At 44.7% G+C, this 16,358-nt stretch overlaps 1 protein-coding gene and 1 long non-coding RNA gene across 2 annotated transcripts; one reads left to right on the top strand and one right to left on the bottom strand.

The window, feature by feature from the left end:
* The first annotated feature begins 2,523 nt into the window (after positions 1-2,523).
* LOC120663583 (IQ domain-containing protein IQM3-like) lies at positions 2,524-6,460 on the top strand. The gene is made up of 9 exons (XM_039942447.1): positions 2,524-2,926; positions 3,165-3,279; positions 3,391-3,456; positions 3,810-3,898; positions 4,100-4,187; positions 4,721-4,867; positions 4,952-5,044; positions 5,552-5,653; positions 5,735-6,460. The coding sequence occupies exons 1-9, from the start codon at positions 2,745-2,747 to the stop codon at positions 6,233-6,235; spliced, it is 1,383 nt and encodes a 460-aa protein (XP_039798381.1). The 5' UTR covers positions 2,524-2,744; the 3' UTR covers positions 6,236-6,460.
* Positions 6,461-14,843: 8,383 nt separating this feature from the next.
* LOC120663582 lies at positions 14,844-15,690 on the bottom strand. The gene is made up of 2 exons (XR_005670540.1): positions 15,433-15,690; positions 14,844-15,353 (listed from the first exon to the last, which is right to left on the bottom strand). It is a non-coding gene; the product is annotated as an uncharacterized LOC120663582 (long non-coding RNA).
* Positions 15,691-16,358: the final 668 nt, after the last annotated feature.

Raw genomic sequence — 16,358 nt, 5'->3', positions numbered from 1 at the left:
GTATTAAATATCATGCCACATCAATAAACTTGCTGACATGGCAGAGTTATTTACGAGGAGTTCAAGGATGAGAGAAGTATATCATCACCATGACACTCCTTGAGCACAATTACTAAGTTCTCAATATTGATAACTGTACGATGACATTTTCCACTGATATTCAATTTTCTTTGTTTACGTAACTATAAACTAGTTTAAGAATAAGGCTTGATTTGTAGTAGACAGAAAAATTAGAGCGATTTTATAATTAGAGTCCACTGTAAGTCGTCTCACTAACCTTATCTTTTTGTATTATAAGCACAGGACGGCCATATCCATTTCTTCAAGGAAAGGTGCTAAGCTTGCCGTGTGCTTGACAGCCTACGCCAGTGAATGAATGAATCCTAACGTGTCCCGTTCACCTGATTATGCTAATATATATAATTAAGCGCTGCGTACGTACCTTAAGCCTTGTTGTCCCCCATCCCCAACGATTGAGGGTTAAGCGCATGCATGATGATTTCATCTGACAAAAAGAGATGCACAAGATGGAGTACTACTGCATACTGTGATCTTATCCCGGTCAATGGCACAAATCGTATGTACGTGCATCCAGGGAGAAGTAAACATAGGGTCTTGATTGGTTGTCTTCCAAAGTGTTGGGCCTGGCACTTGTTTGTTTGAAGGATAAAAAAGCAACCTACCTAATCAAATGCTATTCTAATCTGCTAAGGTTTTGATAAAAATATTATCATACCTACATTTTAGCATACCCACAACGTTTTGGGCCGAAACCATGGGTGCATTTGGGCTTCACCTGTACTTCCTGTGGCGCTTTGGACCCATCAAACAGAAGCTGACATTATTTGGACAAAACCCAAGTATTTAAATGGGCACTTTTATTTTTTTCATTTTTATATTTAGTAATATTTATATTTTCAAAATAATCGTTTGGAACGAAAAATTGCAAATCTATACCTATATAGCCTTATAGCCATTTGAAACGGTGGAATATTTTTGTATGGTTGCCATGCCAGCTAACCGCCATTTCAAATGGCTATATATATAGAGCCGATTCAGTATGGGTATTTATATTTGCAAATTTTCTTTCCGAACTATTATTTTTGAAAATATGGAAACTTAAATATAAAATAAAAAAATCGGCCTGTTGCTGGTCTCGCCCGAGTGTACTCACGGGCCGACCTGCGACCAGTAAAGTGTATGATGTTTCATCTCAGTACAATGTTGTTCGTGATTAAACTTGGATTGTTAATATACTATAAACCGGTCCCGGTCATCAATAAAGATAAGATGGCATGCAAGATAGATCTAACAAATACTCCTATGAGATGAGACGAAGAGTAATAATTACTGTGCTGTGCAAAACTACCGGGTGCTAATCAGTAATCAATGAATGGTCTCCGTCCCAGATGGACCAAAAGGCCCCAGAACGGGACGGCCATGCTGGCCGAAGAAATTAGAGGCTAGAATGGGAATGGCCAGTCTGCATGCGCATGTAGTCACGTTTGGATTCAGAAACGTGGCAGGCAGGCAGGCCTGTATGAACTGCTGTATGTAATAACATAAGATGGTTAAACAACGGAAGCTAGCGGTGCTCTAGTAGAAAGCGACGAGATCATGCGTGGAGCACGGTGGTACGGTGTCAGTGTCACGGTGCGTGGCTTCTTTTCGTGCGACTCGTGCCACCGTACCATAGAAGAAAAGCGGAAGGAGCTGCCAGGCCTATCGGGTAGAAACATTATTGAGAGCTTGGACTGATCGACGCGTTCTCCGGGGAGCAGGTAAGGACTCGGAACCGTTCTTTATTCGCCGGGCGTCGACCGGCAGGCATGCCGTGATGCCGTTTCGATGTTCGTTTTGCTAGTTGGCTTTGGTGTATGTGTGTGCCATCGGCATCGGTTTGCAGCTCAGACTTGGAGTCAACCAACTGTATCGATCGCAGTACTAGTTTACTGATGATTTGCTGCGCATGGAGTAACTCGGTGCCAATCGTCATCGTTTCAGGGCTTGGCTTAGTAGGAGTATCTCTCTAGCTACACAAGTCAACTTCAGGACCGCGATGCACATCCAACCAAAGTACCAAATGCATGTTGGATCGATGCGAGGTGTTGCTGCCACAACAAGATTCTGCTTCTGCACCAGCAACAGCAACCACAAGGAGGAGCCGCAACGCAGCAGCACGTCCCTGGCGCGCGTGTCCGTCGTCGTCGACGACCGGAGCTCCGTCCCGTCCCGACGCGGCGCGGTGCCTCGCGTGGGCGACCGGCCGGGCCGGCAATCCCGTCGAGTCAGCCACCACCCCACCCCCAGTCCCCACAACCACGAGGCGGCCTCCATCAGAACCACCACCACCAGTCTCCTCCCCAAGTCGGGTCTTCCACGCTCGCTAATTACTAATTCTAAAAAAAAGGCTCGCTAATTACTACAGTTGATGACATGTGGGCCACGCGCAGTAATGGCGCCACCTGCCCTGGAACCGAACCGGTAGGTGGCGCCAACGACGACTCATCTCATCCGCAGACCGCAGCGCTTCCCGCGAATGAGATGCTAGCTAAACGGGAAAAAAAACTAGAACCCTCTCTCAAATCTCATCCTCCGGATTAAACGCATTTATTTATTTCCCTCGGGCCGCGTGTTAACCCAGATTAAATTCCCACCTGCTCTGCTCCTCCCCTCTGCTGCAGCTGCAGGCAGACACTGCAGCGACCAAACAGCTTTTGCTCGCTCCTAGAACCTGAAAAGAAATGGAGGTGGCGCTGGATTTCTCGGCTTCTCCAAGGTTCCAGCCTGATAACCTGGACTCTCCGCCGCCGGTGGAGGGAGGCGGCGGCGAGAATGGCGCCGCCACCAAGCTGCAGAAGGTCTACCGCAGCTACCGGACCCGCCGGAAGCTCGCCGACTCCGCCGTCGTCGTAGAGGAGCTCTGGTATTTTTTTTCCTTCTACACTCAGATCCTTCCCTTCTTGGCTTCTTGCTTGGAGACTCTTGCCGCTTGTGCGGATTGATTTGGTAACGGAGAACAGTCCCTTTCTTGACAAAAAAAAAAACATGCTACCTTGTTACAATTCCCCTTTCTTCCTTTCTTGGAGATTTTTGGTGTCCGCAGTCGAAATCCATTGTATTGTAACTGAAACTAAGCGTTTTTTCTTTGGGGATCAATGAAGGTGGCAAGCGCTGGACTTCGCGCGGCTCAGCCACAGCACCGTTTCCTTCTTCGACGAGCCCAAGCCGGAGACCGCTGCCTCGCGCTGGAACCGCGTCAGCCTTAATGCATCCAAGGTGCCCCAATTGTTACCTCAGAAAACAGAAAAGTCCCTCATGTCTTCTTCTTCACCAGAAAAAAAAAAACGGTTTTTCCCCTTTGTTGCTCATGTTGCTTGCTTGCAACAGGTGGGTCAGGGTTTATCCAGAGACGGCAAGGCCCTCAAGCTAGCTTTCCAGCACTGGATCGAGGCCGTGAGTACAAATCGTACAAATCCCACTGGAGTACTGTTTGTCAATTTTTAGTAGTATTTGCTTTAGATTTGGTGCGGTGCTTTCATGTGTCTGAAAAGAGGCTACTTTCTGTATCAGTTGACCTATGAGTTTAGTCATGTGTGAACATTGATCACGTGCTTTCATATGTGTGAAAAGAGGCTACTCTCAGTATAAGTTGACCTAAGAGTTTTACCCATGTGTGAACCTTGATCATAAAAAGGTCCACCATTGATGTCATACAAGTCATGCCCATCTCCTCATAGAGTAATAGACTATTGCTTCCAACACTCTGATAAAATGATTTATATCAATATTAATTTGTTCTTGTTTAGATCGACCCACGGCATAGATATGGGCACAACCTGCACTTCTACTATGATGTGTGGTGTCAAAGCCAGGCCGGGCAGCCCTTCTTCTACTGGTAAGAAGTTTGCTGCAATTTGCACAGTTACATTTGCAGATTCTCTTGTTAGAACAAAGTAGTTCAATCCAGATAAACATATTCGAATGCCTGCTCAAACCAGATATTTTAGCTATGGTTTAATCTCTGTTCATATCAGGAATTCCAGTTATCAGTTTTGTTGCATGATGATTTAAGTGAGTGTTTGGTGTGTATGTATAGGCTTGATGTTGGAGAGGGAAAGGATCTAGACCTTCCAGAGTGTCCAAGAGCAAAGCTAAAGAAGCAATGCATTAAGTATCTTGGTCCGGTAAGAATTTTTCCACAATGGCTTTCTATCTTTATTCAGATTTATGCCATATATCCTTCCCTCGAAGCATATGTGAAGAGCTATATGATTGCTTGGCTAGTTACACGCACAGAAATCATCTTGGTTTCGTGAAGCTTTTTTTTTGTTCTTCTTTTCTAAGAGTATGTACTTCTTTTGCTATAAATCTTTTTCCTCAACTTTGGCTTCTAAGAAATATTCTTATCAAATCTGAACATGTATTGCATTCTATTGTTAATACTATCAAATCGCTGCAATATGAACTGCATTTGACATAGCCTCAGGCCTGCACAATTGTTTCATGAGTAGAGTCCAGCATGAATTGTCTTGCTTCTGTCCACACTAATATTCACTATCCTTATGAATCATGGCCACTAATACATGTACAGTTGACTTCAAAATATTATACATATGCAAGCGCTGCGAAAGGAATTCCTTTCAACAACTTCATCGTTTTCTTCCTACTAAACCTCCCACATGATTTGAAGCTCTAACAATTATCTGATGTTTTGCAGCAAGAGCGTGAGCACTATGAATACATCATTAACGAGGGTAAGATTATCCATAAAAAATCTGGAGAACCACTTGATACAAGCCAAAGTCCTAAAGGAACTAAATGGATTTTTGTTATGAGCACAGAAAAAAGACTTTATGCTGGAAAGGTAACTTGTCTACTCTTATAGGGCTGTGCACTTACATTTCTGCTGAAAAAAATAATATATCTGTAACCTGATTTGTCCATCCAGAAAGAGAGAGGTGTATTCCAGCATTCCAGCTTTTTAGCAGGAGGCACTACTATAGCTGCTGGAAGATTTACAGCAGAAGATGGAATTATCAAGGTATTTTTGACTTCTGAGCAACATACCCTATTAGTTGTTAGCATTTGATCACAGAATTTACTTTGTACTCCTGCTTGTTCTATCCTTTATCCAGCACCTTTGACGAATAAGTTCTTTTCGTGTCCTGGAATTGATGAGTTATCATTGTTCATGGCCCTTGAAACCTTTCTTTTCTGTTCCATAGGCTACCATGAATAAATGTTTCTGAAACCTTTTTGGAAGACAAATTCAAAATATAAACGGGTCTCAATTCATATAATATTTTCCAACCACTTTTGGAGGTAGTATATTGTAAAATATATCCTGCACTTCTGTCTAGTATGCATCAGATTATCTACTTATCTTGATTCAGCCAGTGCAAGTTACAGACTCTGTGTGATTTGTCTAGTATGCATCAGATTATCTACTTATCTACTTATCAGGCTACTTGCACACTTCATGTGCTCCCATGCTTTTTCATTGGTTGCATTCTGCTAATTTGTTCTGTTCTGTTCTGTTCTGGATAAGTCCATCTGGGCCTACAGTGGTCACTACAAACCAAGTGCAGAGAACCTCAGCAATTTTATGAAGTTCCTTGAAGAGAATGGAGTTGATCTCAAAGAAGTAGAGGTAACTATTTTAACCGCTCGCAAGCTTGTCTCACCAAATTGAAAAAGAATTCATTTAATATGCTTGCTTTTGTCCACTCAGGTGCGCTCATCCACCAATGAAGACTACAATGAAGATCCAGTGCCTGATGGTTCGCTGAACCTTACTGCTGAATTCATGGGATCAGTTCCTCCAGAAGTGATCTTACCTCCAAACGCGACAGAAGACAATGAAGGCGAGAACGCTCCTGCAGAACAAGCCAAGCCAACCTACCAAAGGACCTTGTCAGGTGGTCTTCAAAGCCCCAGAGCAACTGGCGTCCCGCAGAAGGCAATTCTTGAGAGGATGAAATCCAAGGGCGAGTCCAAGTCCTATCAGCTTGGCCACAGGCTGTCCCTTAAATGGAGCACTGGTGCTGGTCCAAGGATCGGATGTGTCAAGGACTACCCAATGGAGCTCAGAATGCAAGCTCTGGAAATGGTGAACCTGTCACCAAGGGCATCAACACCATCGGCTTCAAGGATGCTAGCTTCGTGTTTGTCCCCGACGAAAGCCACCTCACCAACATCGCTGATGCATGCCTCCCTGCCGCAGGCAACTTAGAAATTTAGACGAGCTTATGTCAAGCAACTAAGCATGAAGCCATGCGATCCAGCTGTTGCTTTACTGCATTGTCACAATGCTACACTGTACAATTCTTGGTTTACTCTTGCTGCTGCTCCCCTGGTCAGTGGTTCCATTCAGATGTAGCAAACTGCAAGTTTTCCTAGTTCTAGACTCTAACTATTGCAGAAATATAGCCTGTGCAGAATCTCTCATATCTCACTACCAGGACTCTAGGAGATAAGCTTCAAACAGACATGAGAATGTTTGATTACCAATACCCCGAAACCATTCAGTTGTGTGAACGGGGCAAATTATTACTTCAGTCGGTGCCCAGAATTGAGCAGTAGTCTAGCCAATGGGTCAAATTCAGTAGCAAGCTGGTCAGCTGCAGCTGGTGTGGTGCCAAGCATATAAGAGATTCCACTGCAGCAGTATGCAACACCTCTGTTTGGATCCACCCAACTGAAATTTATCCGCCCAACTAAACTTTAGCTAGCTAAAATTTTAAAGCCAAACTTTAGCCAGCTAAAAGTTCTCCCAGCTAAACTTAGCTTGGGTCTTTGGAACCTCTAGCTAATAGACCCAGCTAAAATTTAGTTGGCTTTAGCTGTGTTGAAACATCTAAACTCAGCTAAACTTTAGCTGGTCTTTTTAGCCAGCTAAAGTTTAGTTGTTGGATCCAAATAGGCCCTAAAACAAGCAGAAAAAAACATAAAAACAAGTCAATGAAACTTGCAACAAAAAAAACAGAAACAAGTCAATGAAACTTGCCTGTTATGGTAAAGATTTGCCTCGAATTTTTTAAGAAAGGGAAGATTTGCTTCAAATGAGATGTATCTTTTAATCAAGCAACTCATCCCACACTTGCAGTTCATAACTGCTGAGACCGTTTAGACCTCTGTTCGGTTCGGCCTAGAATGCAGCCCGTGTACCATTTAGGGAGCCACCACGAAGGTGACCCAGAATTTGAATTGGGCCAAGATTGAGACCACCAAAGTCTTTTTAGGAAACATAAAAATCCTCTCCAAGCAAGGACAATATGTATTGAGGGATATTAAAGTGGAAAGTAGTTTATTTTCCACTTCAACCCACATGTATCGGAAGAGGGTATGTTTATCCAAATAAGCCTTAAAAGAACCCTTTTTTTTGTTAGTATTGATATCCACAGATTCGGTCCAACGATCGAGTCGGGCCCTTGACTCGGCTCCCTAGTCGGGGAAGCCCAACCCAACTGGGTTGTGGGCCCCGGTCGCGCCGGCACTATATAGAGGAGGTGAGGGCTGCAGAGGCACGCACGCCAAGATAGTACAGTGTCCTCTCGCCCACCTCCACATCTATCGACCGAGTGAGTGCTGGAAGCGGCGGGAAGCCCACCGCCACTGCTACATCAACTCCGGCGCCGGCCACCGCATCGCCCATCCTCACCAAGCCCTACGATCGAACTTCTACCTCACCAAGCCCTACGATCGAACTTCTACCTCTCTCTCTCACACACAGTTCATTCTCTCAATTTTAGATCCACGTTGTTGTTCACAAGTTGATGCAAAAACCCGCTGATCCATGCCTAGGAGATCCTAATAAAACTAAAAATTTTTACATAATGCATGTATTGGTCGTGAGACCCCATGTATATGTAGTTTCTCCACTTAGTTCCATGCAGGAAGGAAAAAACAAATGGTATCACACAACTTATTTAGAGCCTCTTACTATATTTCATCTCAGACTTTTGGAGCTTGTTAAACACGTTCTTATATCTACTATCAGAGATAGAACTAACATCTTCCCGAAGATTTACTGGTACTTCAAAGTTCAGACTGTATACTGATTGAGCTAACAATGTCCCGGGCCGCCACGGATCGTTTTTCAGAGGACCAAAGCACACCAACAAATCCTGTCAGGTTACATCAAATGTGAGAACATGATGCTCGGTTGCTGATGTACCTCTTATTGAGTGGTTCGCACGCCAACACGAGCGATCAAAGCTCCGATCCGGCATGGAGAACGACCTGTGTGAGTGAGTGAGTGAGTGTGACCCGAGGTTGAGAGCATAAAGGCCGAGGGGAATGTGTGTAACGCACACGGAGGAAGCGGGAACCTACACTACGCCATCGAATGTGTGATTGGCATTTGTGTTACTTTACCAGTGCTGTCGTCTGTAATGGGACCGGAGTGTCAGTGTCCGGACTCGCGCATATAGGCCGAGCTCCTTGTATCGTGAACCAGCATTGATCTTCTTGAGAAACAAGTTGCTGGGCTCAGGGCTCGCCGCCCGCCCCCTCTCCCACCTCTGTGCCATTACTGGATCTTCTCACGCCACGGCGATCGCCGGCGGCCACGGGTCGTGACAGTTGGTATCAGATTCGATTATCCTCGGCCATTTCCGCTCCGTCCACCCGCCGATCCCCATCTCGGTTCGATTCGTCACCACGGCGATCTCGACCTGCTCCGCCGCGAATCCTTCCGATTCCGGCGTCCACGCCCCGCCTACCGACTCCCAGTCGGCGTCGGCCACCGCAAATCGACGGTTAGCCGCCCGGCGCCGTCGACCACCAACTCCTATCGCGCCGCTTAGGTTGTAGTGGGGGGATCGACCTTATCCATGGCCGCACACCGCGTCCTGGACAAGTTGGGGGACACTTCTGGGAGACGTCGACTTCGTCGCGCTTGGCGGCGGCGAATCCGGGTTCACGAACGGGCGCGGCTTCGAACACTTCGACGCACGCTCGGGGATTTCGGTGAGTGTTTGCTGTATTCCTCCGGCTTGTGTGATTCGATTTGGGCCTCGCGTGGTGCTTCGAGGTTACATCAATCCGAATCGTAGTCCGCTTGCTTGAGGTGCAGACACCACGGCTCCCCCTAAGCCTTCCGCGCAAACCCAAATTCTGTTGTCTGCGATGGATGACCAGGCCAATTTGGACAAGGAGCGTTGGGAAAGCATTCATGAGAATTTCAATTTGCTGTTTGCCAAAGTGGAAGAGGTTGACCGAATGCAACACAAATTGGAGGCCAAAGTGGATATCTCGGCGTCTGTACTAGATCAGATGATTAAGGATCAGCAAACACTGGCCAAACAGATCGAGACCACAGGACAGGCAGTGGCTCAGTTGACAATCCGACAGATGCGTACTGAAGAAGAGATACAAGGTAGTACAGCTTCTTCTGAAACTTCCACCATACCACCGTTCAGACTACGTCGCCAGGGTACTTCTCGCGGGGGGGGGGGGGTCAGCAGGGTCGCAATCCGTTTGCACACAGCCGAGATCATCAGCCTGATCGCTCTCTGCCCAAGGGGTTTGCACCCAAGATGAATTTTCCTCGATTTAATGGCAAAAACCCACAGATTTGGAAGGATAAATGCCAGGACTACTTCCAGCTGATGAACATTCCTGAGTCAATGTGGGCTACCGCAGCGTCGTTGCACATGGACGACAACGCAGAAAAATGGTTACAAGTATACAAGTTGAAACATGGTCTGGGCACATGGACTGAACTCATGACAACAGTCGAGCAGAAATTTGGAGCCTATGATTATCAACATGCTATTGATGACTTGCTGGAGTTACATCAAACTGGTACAGTAGAGGAGTATGTTTCTGAGTTTGAAGCCTTACAATATCAGGTTGCTATGCATGATCTAGGCATGGGTGATACTTACTTTGTCTCACAGTTTATCAAAGGGTTAAAACCAGAAATCAGATATTTAGTCCAGGGCCAAGTTCCAGGAACAATGGAAAAAGCTGTGATGTTGGCAAAAATACAACAATCCATTCAGGATAAGACCAAGCATACAGGGTCTAGATTTCATCAGCCTTCCAAACAAGCTTCTACTACTTCTGTTAAGTATGATCAACCCAAATCAGCTTCACCTCTCCAGCTGACAAAAGAGAGACAACTCAGAGATTATTGCAGGACAAATAATATGTGCTTCTATTGCAGAGAACCTTATGATGCTACACATGCTGCAAAATGTACAAAAAGGCCTAAGAATCAGGTCAATGCTTTAGTTCTCAATGACTTAGATATCACTTTGACTGATGAAGTTCTCAAACAATTAGACATGGAAGATGCTCTAGCAGAGGAATTTTGCACCTTATCCTTGAATGCTTTGGCTGGGACTGAGCATGGAGAAGCCATGAAGTTAAGATCCTTAGTGAAAAACAAAGTGTTTCTGCTCCTAGTTGACAGTGGCAGCTCACACTCCTTTGTCAGTTCCACATTCTTGCAGAGGGTGGGTATTGTACCAGTACCAGCTCCACCAAAACAGGTGAGAGTGGCCAATGGGGATATACTAATTTCTGATAAGTGTGTACCTGACTTAGCATGGTGGATTCAAGGGCATTCTTTTGTCACTTATATGAGAGTTTTAGATATGCCTGCATATGATGCTATTTTGGGTTTTGATTGGCTGAGTTCCCACAGTCCCATTACTCATCATTGGGACACCAAGACTATGTCATTTGACCACAAAGGTGTATCTGTTACTTTACAAGGGGTCCAGACTTCACGTAAGACACTGGAAGAGTTACCTGTTGATAGACAACAGAAATGGATGGTGGGCAATGATGTTTGGGCTCTGGCTATAGTTGATGTGTTTCCATCAGAGCCTGCTCCTGAAGCTATCCCTGACAAAGTGCAACAGTTGTTAACTGAATACCAAGACGTTTTTGCTGAACCAAAGGGCCTTCCTCCAGAGAGACAGTATGACCATGCCATCCCGATATTGCCACATGCCATTCCTGTCAATTGCAAACCTTACAGGTACTCTCCTTTGCACAAGGATGAAATTGAGAGGCAAGTGAGAGAATTATTGGCTGCTGGACTCATTACCACCAGCACTAGTCCCTATGCTTCTCCAGTACTGCTAGTCCAGAAGAAGGATGGTAGTTGGAGGTTTTGTGTAGACTATAGACGTCTGAATGACATTACCATCAAGAATAGGTTCCCTATGCCCTTAGTGGATGAGATCTTAGATGAACTAGCAGGCACCAGCTATTTCTCTAAATTGGACATGAGATCAGGTTACCACCAGGTCAGAATGAAGAAGGGAGAGGAACCCAAGACATCTTTCAAAACACATCATGGACATTTTGAGTTCAGGGTGATGCCTTTTGGCCTCACCAATGCTCCAGCAACATTTCAGTGTATCATGAATGACATCCTGAGTCCATTTCTAAGGAAGTTTGTGTTGGTATTCTTAGATGACATTCTGGTATACAGCCCTACTCTACAAGATCATGTGATCCATCTAGAACAGGTACTATCTAAGCTCAGAGAACATCAATTGTACATGAAGAGAAGCAAGTGTTCTTTTGCTCAGCATCAGTTAGAGTACCTGGGACACATCATCTCTGACCAAGGAGTGTCCACTGACCCTGCAAAAAACAGCAGCTATGGTGCAATGGCCCATTCCTACTACTGTCACTGAACTTAGGGGTTTTTTGGGATTAACTGGCTACTATAGGAAGTTTGTCAAGCATTATGGCTTAATTGCCAAACCTTTGACTCAGTTATTAAAGAAGAAACAATTCTGTTGGACTCCTGATGCTCAACAAGCTTTTGATAATCTCAAGCAAGCCATGTCCACTACACCAGTGTTGACTCTGCCTGATTTCAATGTGCCTTTTGTGGTGGAAACCGATGCTTCTGAAATAGGAGTGGGTGCTGTCCTTATGCAGCGAGACCAACCAGTGGCTTTCCTGAGTAAAGCATTGGGGCCAGCACATCAAAAGTTGTTCATCTATGAGAAGGAATTCTTAGCCTTAATCATGGTAGTGGAAAAATGGAGACCCTACTTGCAAAGGCAAGAGTTCACTATCAGAACAGATCATAAGAGTCTCTCATATCTCTGTGAACAAAATTTACACTCAGACATGCAAAGAAAGGCAATGACCAGACTTATGGGGCTGCAGTTTAAGGTAGTCTACAAAAGAGGGAAAGAAAATCTGGCAGCGGATGCACTGTCCAGGGTAGGACACTTGTTCTCATTACAGGCAGTATCTGAGGTCCACCCAGTTTGGATACAAGAAGTTCTAAATTCTTATGTCACTGATCCCAAAGCTCAGTCCCTGCTCACTGGATTAGCTGTCCACAGCCCAAATGAAGAAGGTTACAGTCTCGAACAAGGATTGATTAAGTATAACAACAAGGTCTGGATTGCTAACAATTCAGCTCTCCAAACAAGGTTAATCACAGCCCTACATTCTTCTGCTATTGGAGGTCATTCAGGAGGCAAGGCAACATACCATAGACTGAAACAGTTGTTCCATTGGAAGGGGATGAAAAGAGATGTTGAGGAATTTGTCAAACAATGTCAAGTATGTCAGCAGGCCAAGCATGAATTGACCCATCCTGCTGGACTCCTCCAGCCTCTGCCTATACCACAGGGAGCTTGGAAGGATTGGTCCATGGATTTTATTGAGGGTCTCCCAACTTCTGATGGCAGCAATGCAATTTTAGTGGTGGTGGATAGGTTTACAAAATATGGTCATTTTCTCCCTATCAAGCATCCTTTCACAGCACAAGCGATTGCTAAAGTGGTACTGGACAATGTGGTTAAGTTGCATGGTTTCCCAAAGTCGATTGTGTCTGATCGCGACAGGGTTTTCACTAGTACTTTCTAGCGTGCATTGTTTTCCCTGGTGGACACCAAGTTGCTGATGAGCTCGGCTTACCATCCTCAAACTGACGGCCAAACGGAACGGGTGAACCAATGTCTCGAGATGTACTTAAGGTGTGCGGTTAATGCAGCCCCGAAGCAATGGAAATCCTGGCTGGCCCTCGCCGAATTATGGTACAACTCCAACTACCACACTTCTCTGGGTTGCTCCCCGTTCAAAGCACTTTATGGGTATGATCCTGAGTTAGGCACCATGCTACCTATTCCAAACCTGCCACAATCCTCTGCTTCAAAATTCTTGCTGACTCGGGAGACACAGTTAGCTGAACTAAAGGACCACCTGGCCACAGCTCAGAACCGCATGAAGTTACAGGCCGATCGCCACCGTTCAGACCGGCAGTTTTGTGTGGGAGAGAAAGTACTACTGAAACTCCAACCATATGTTCAGCAGTCAGTGGTCAGTCGGCCATATCCCAAACTGTCTTTCAAGTTCTTTGGCCCCTTCGAAGTCCTGGAGAAGATTGGTTCGGCAGCTTACCGCTTGGCACTACCTGATCATAGCTTGCTCCATCCGGTATTTCATGTTTCTCAACTTAAACCTTTTACTCCTAACTACTCACCAGTTTACTCTGATTTGCCTAAGCTAGTGGACCTTAGTGTTCACGATCTTCAACCAGAACGAATCCTTGATCGCCGCCTGGTCACAAAGGGCAATCAAGCGGTTCCACAGGTACTGATCAAGTGGAGTCATCTACCGGAAGCATCAGCTACATGGGAAGATCTCTATGTTGTCAAAGAGCGTTTTCCAGACGCTGTTGCTTGGGGACAAGCAACTTCTTCGGCCGGGGGAGGTGTAACGCACACGGAGGAAGCGGGAACCTACACTACGCCATCGAATGTGTGATTGGCATTTGTGTTACTTTACCAGTGCTGTCGTCTGTAATGGGACCGGAGTGTGAGTGTCCGGACTCGCGCATATAGGCCGAGCTCCTTGTATCGTGAACCAGCATTGACCTTCTTCAGAAACAAGTTGCTGGGCTCAGGGCTCGCCGCCCGCCCCCTCTCCCACCTCTGTGCCATTACTGGATCTTCTCACGCCACGGCGATCGCCGGCGGCCACGGGCCGTGACAATGTGATGCTCCACTAGTACCTGCGCCTGCTCCCTGATGACCTGAACGCTGCAGCCATTCTTCCCCCAACCAAACCAAACTCTGCTTGCGCGATCACCGGAGAAATCAGGAGATAGAAAAATGGAGGCGGATGCGGCTCTGCGTCCGGCCGGCTTGGATGCTACGGATTCTCCGAGGTGCCCGGCTGCGGGGAACGGCGGCAGCGTGGGTGGCGCGGCGGCGGCCGCCAAGCTGCAGACGGTGTACGGCGGCTACCGGACCAGGCGGAAGCTTGCCGATTCCGCCGTCGTCGTAGAGGAGCTCTGGTAACGAGATCCCAGTACCCTTTTCTATTACTAGTGCATACGCGCGCTATCGTGCGCGTTCCTAAAGTCTTTGTATCTCGTGTTTTTTTTCCCTTTCTGCAATTGTTGGCATCCAAAAGCACAATTGGTTGTATGAAAACCACCATAGTATGTCTGAGATTTGTTAATGTGTCAAACCTTCAAGTATTTGTTGAATGGGCCAATAATCCCCTCACTTGGTACATACAATAGATGCAATCCATGTGCGTTAAAGTATTGGACAAGTTTTTTTTTAATTTAGTCGACCATAACTTATTTGTTAATTGGCCATCGATCTGAATAATGAAATTTGTAAATTTAGTAGATTGTGATTGTAGAGGAAAAGAATTTACTGGCTTTATTATAAAAAAATATAATAGTACTTGCAGTTGCAGTTATATTACAATGAAAGATATGATATCGTGCCAAAGAGTTCTAGCAGTTGATTACATAGGAACTTACCAGGAAGTTAGGATCCCTGTGAGATTTGGTGTTGGAGCAACATACCATTAGTAAAATAGTTAGTAGGCGTGTATTTTGTAAGAAATAAAATAGTAATAAATAGAAATGTTCAGACCATAGTACATGATGCGATGGTAATAAAGTTTCTCCTTTCTAAGTGCCGAAGGCCACTAATCAACTTTGGTGACGCTGCTGATTGAAGCTAAATTATCCTGGAATATAAATATTTTTATCTGGGGGCAAGGCTTCTTGACTTTACATAAATCGTTTGATAGAAGCTGAATGATCTTGGAATATCAAGATTTTGTAGAAGAGCAAGGCTTCTTTGCTTTACACAGAATCGTTTGACAAAGTACTGGTAAAAGATTACCAGAAGAGGATATGGTCGGAGTAAACAAGGAGAGGAGAACCTGGAAAAAGCACAAGTCCAATTGTATGCTACAGATCTGGAGTAATTTGTGGGACACGTGCAATGTCATCATAGGTCAAGAACAAGAACTCTTCTATGATAGGCCATTTATATGATCAGCATGACAAGAGGAAGCATAACTTGTCAACGTTTTCATACTTGGAACACGAATACCTGCAAGTGAGCAGTGAACCGTGTTGTTAGTGATCATACGAAGGATAATTTTTTTTATGTTTTCACACTATTTTCGTACCTATTTTCAAACTCTTTTGTACCTAGTTTCACGCGATCAGCCGAGTAAGCAGTTTTTTTTTGTCTGCTACTAATTGCGTCTTCACACATCACGACGTCACACACCACTGATCTAGCTAGTCAATCATTCAACCTTGTACTGCTGAAATAGAGTATGCAAATGCATAGAACTGAAAAGCAGTTAATTAAAGAAAATGTATACTCGATCTTTGCGCAGGCAATACAACAAGCAAGCGGTGTGCATCAGAACTGAAATAGAAAGAGGGGATGGACACTTGAGCTACATGTTAGGCTTGCATGTCCTACCGATGATTTCTGAAAAGATCAGGCAAGATATGAACTTATCCATTATTTGATCTCTCTAGAATTAGTAACACAAGTAGTATCTCAGTCCATGAAACCCAAGGGCTAAGAAAATAAATTTAGGTAAAGAGTTAATATCAGAGCAGATAAAATCAATTCTGTGGGGTTAAGGTCCAATAATGATGTTTCATAAACTGAATGAGCTTATCACCTACGCCCCTTTTCCCTTATCTGATCTACAACTATGCATTTGGAAAAAAAACATTATGAAATTACCTTTGTTGAAAATGAATCCCTTCTTGTGGTGAGTTTTGCATTGTTCTGTTGAACTAATTGTCTAAAAGATACGTGAAGGTGCAAATATCAATCTACATATGTGTATATCCCAATCAGTCATATATAAGATTAACTCTGAAAAAGGAAACTATGTTATTAAAAGGGTACATTTAAAAAAAAAAGAAAACCATAACAAAATAATCTTCAAAGCTTGCAAGCTACTACTGTGTATAAGTAGCAAACGCTGTAAGCAATATCGTAGCAAGCCATCTATGTGTGAGTAATATTTTGAGCTAATCATAGAGATAGGAAGGGTGTTTTTATGGTTCTAACTTGGTATACCTAGAA

This window comes from Panicum virgatum, chromosome 3N (assembly GCF_016808335.1).
Source record: "Panicum virgatum strain AP13 chromosome 3N, P.virgatum_v5, whole genome shotgun sequence".
Classification (NCBI taxonomy): Eukaryota; Viridiplantae; Streptophyta; class Magnoliopsida; order Poales; family Poaceae; genus Panicum; species Panicum virgatum.
The sequence above is the reverse complement of the archived record's forward strand: the minus strand, read 5'-3'. Positions and strand labels throughout refer to the sequence as shown.

Bases quoted from the DNA above. Each gene is read 5' to 3' on its own strand.
- LOC120663583 (XM_039942447.1), top strand. From the start codon at position 2,745: ATGGAGGTGGCGCTGGATTTCTCGGCTTCTCCAAGGTTCCAGCCTGAT. The intron at 3,899-4,099 runs GTAAGAAGTTTG...GTGTATGTATAG, and splicing joins GGGCAGCCCTTCTTCTACTG to GCTTGATGTTGGAGAGGGAA. The intron at 4,868-4,951 runs GTAACTTGTCTA...TTGTCCATCCAG, and splicing joins AAAGACTTTATGCTGGAAAG to AAAGAGAGAGGTGTATTCCA.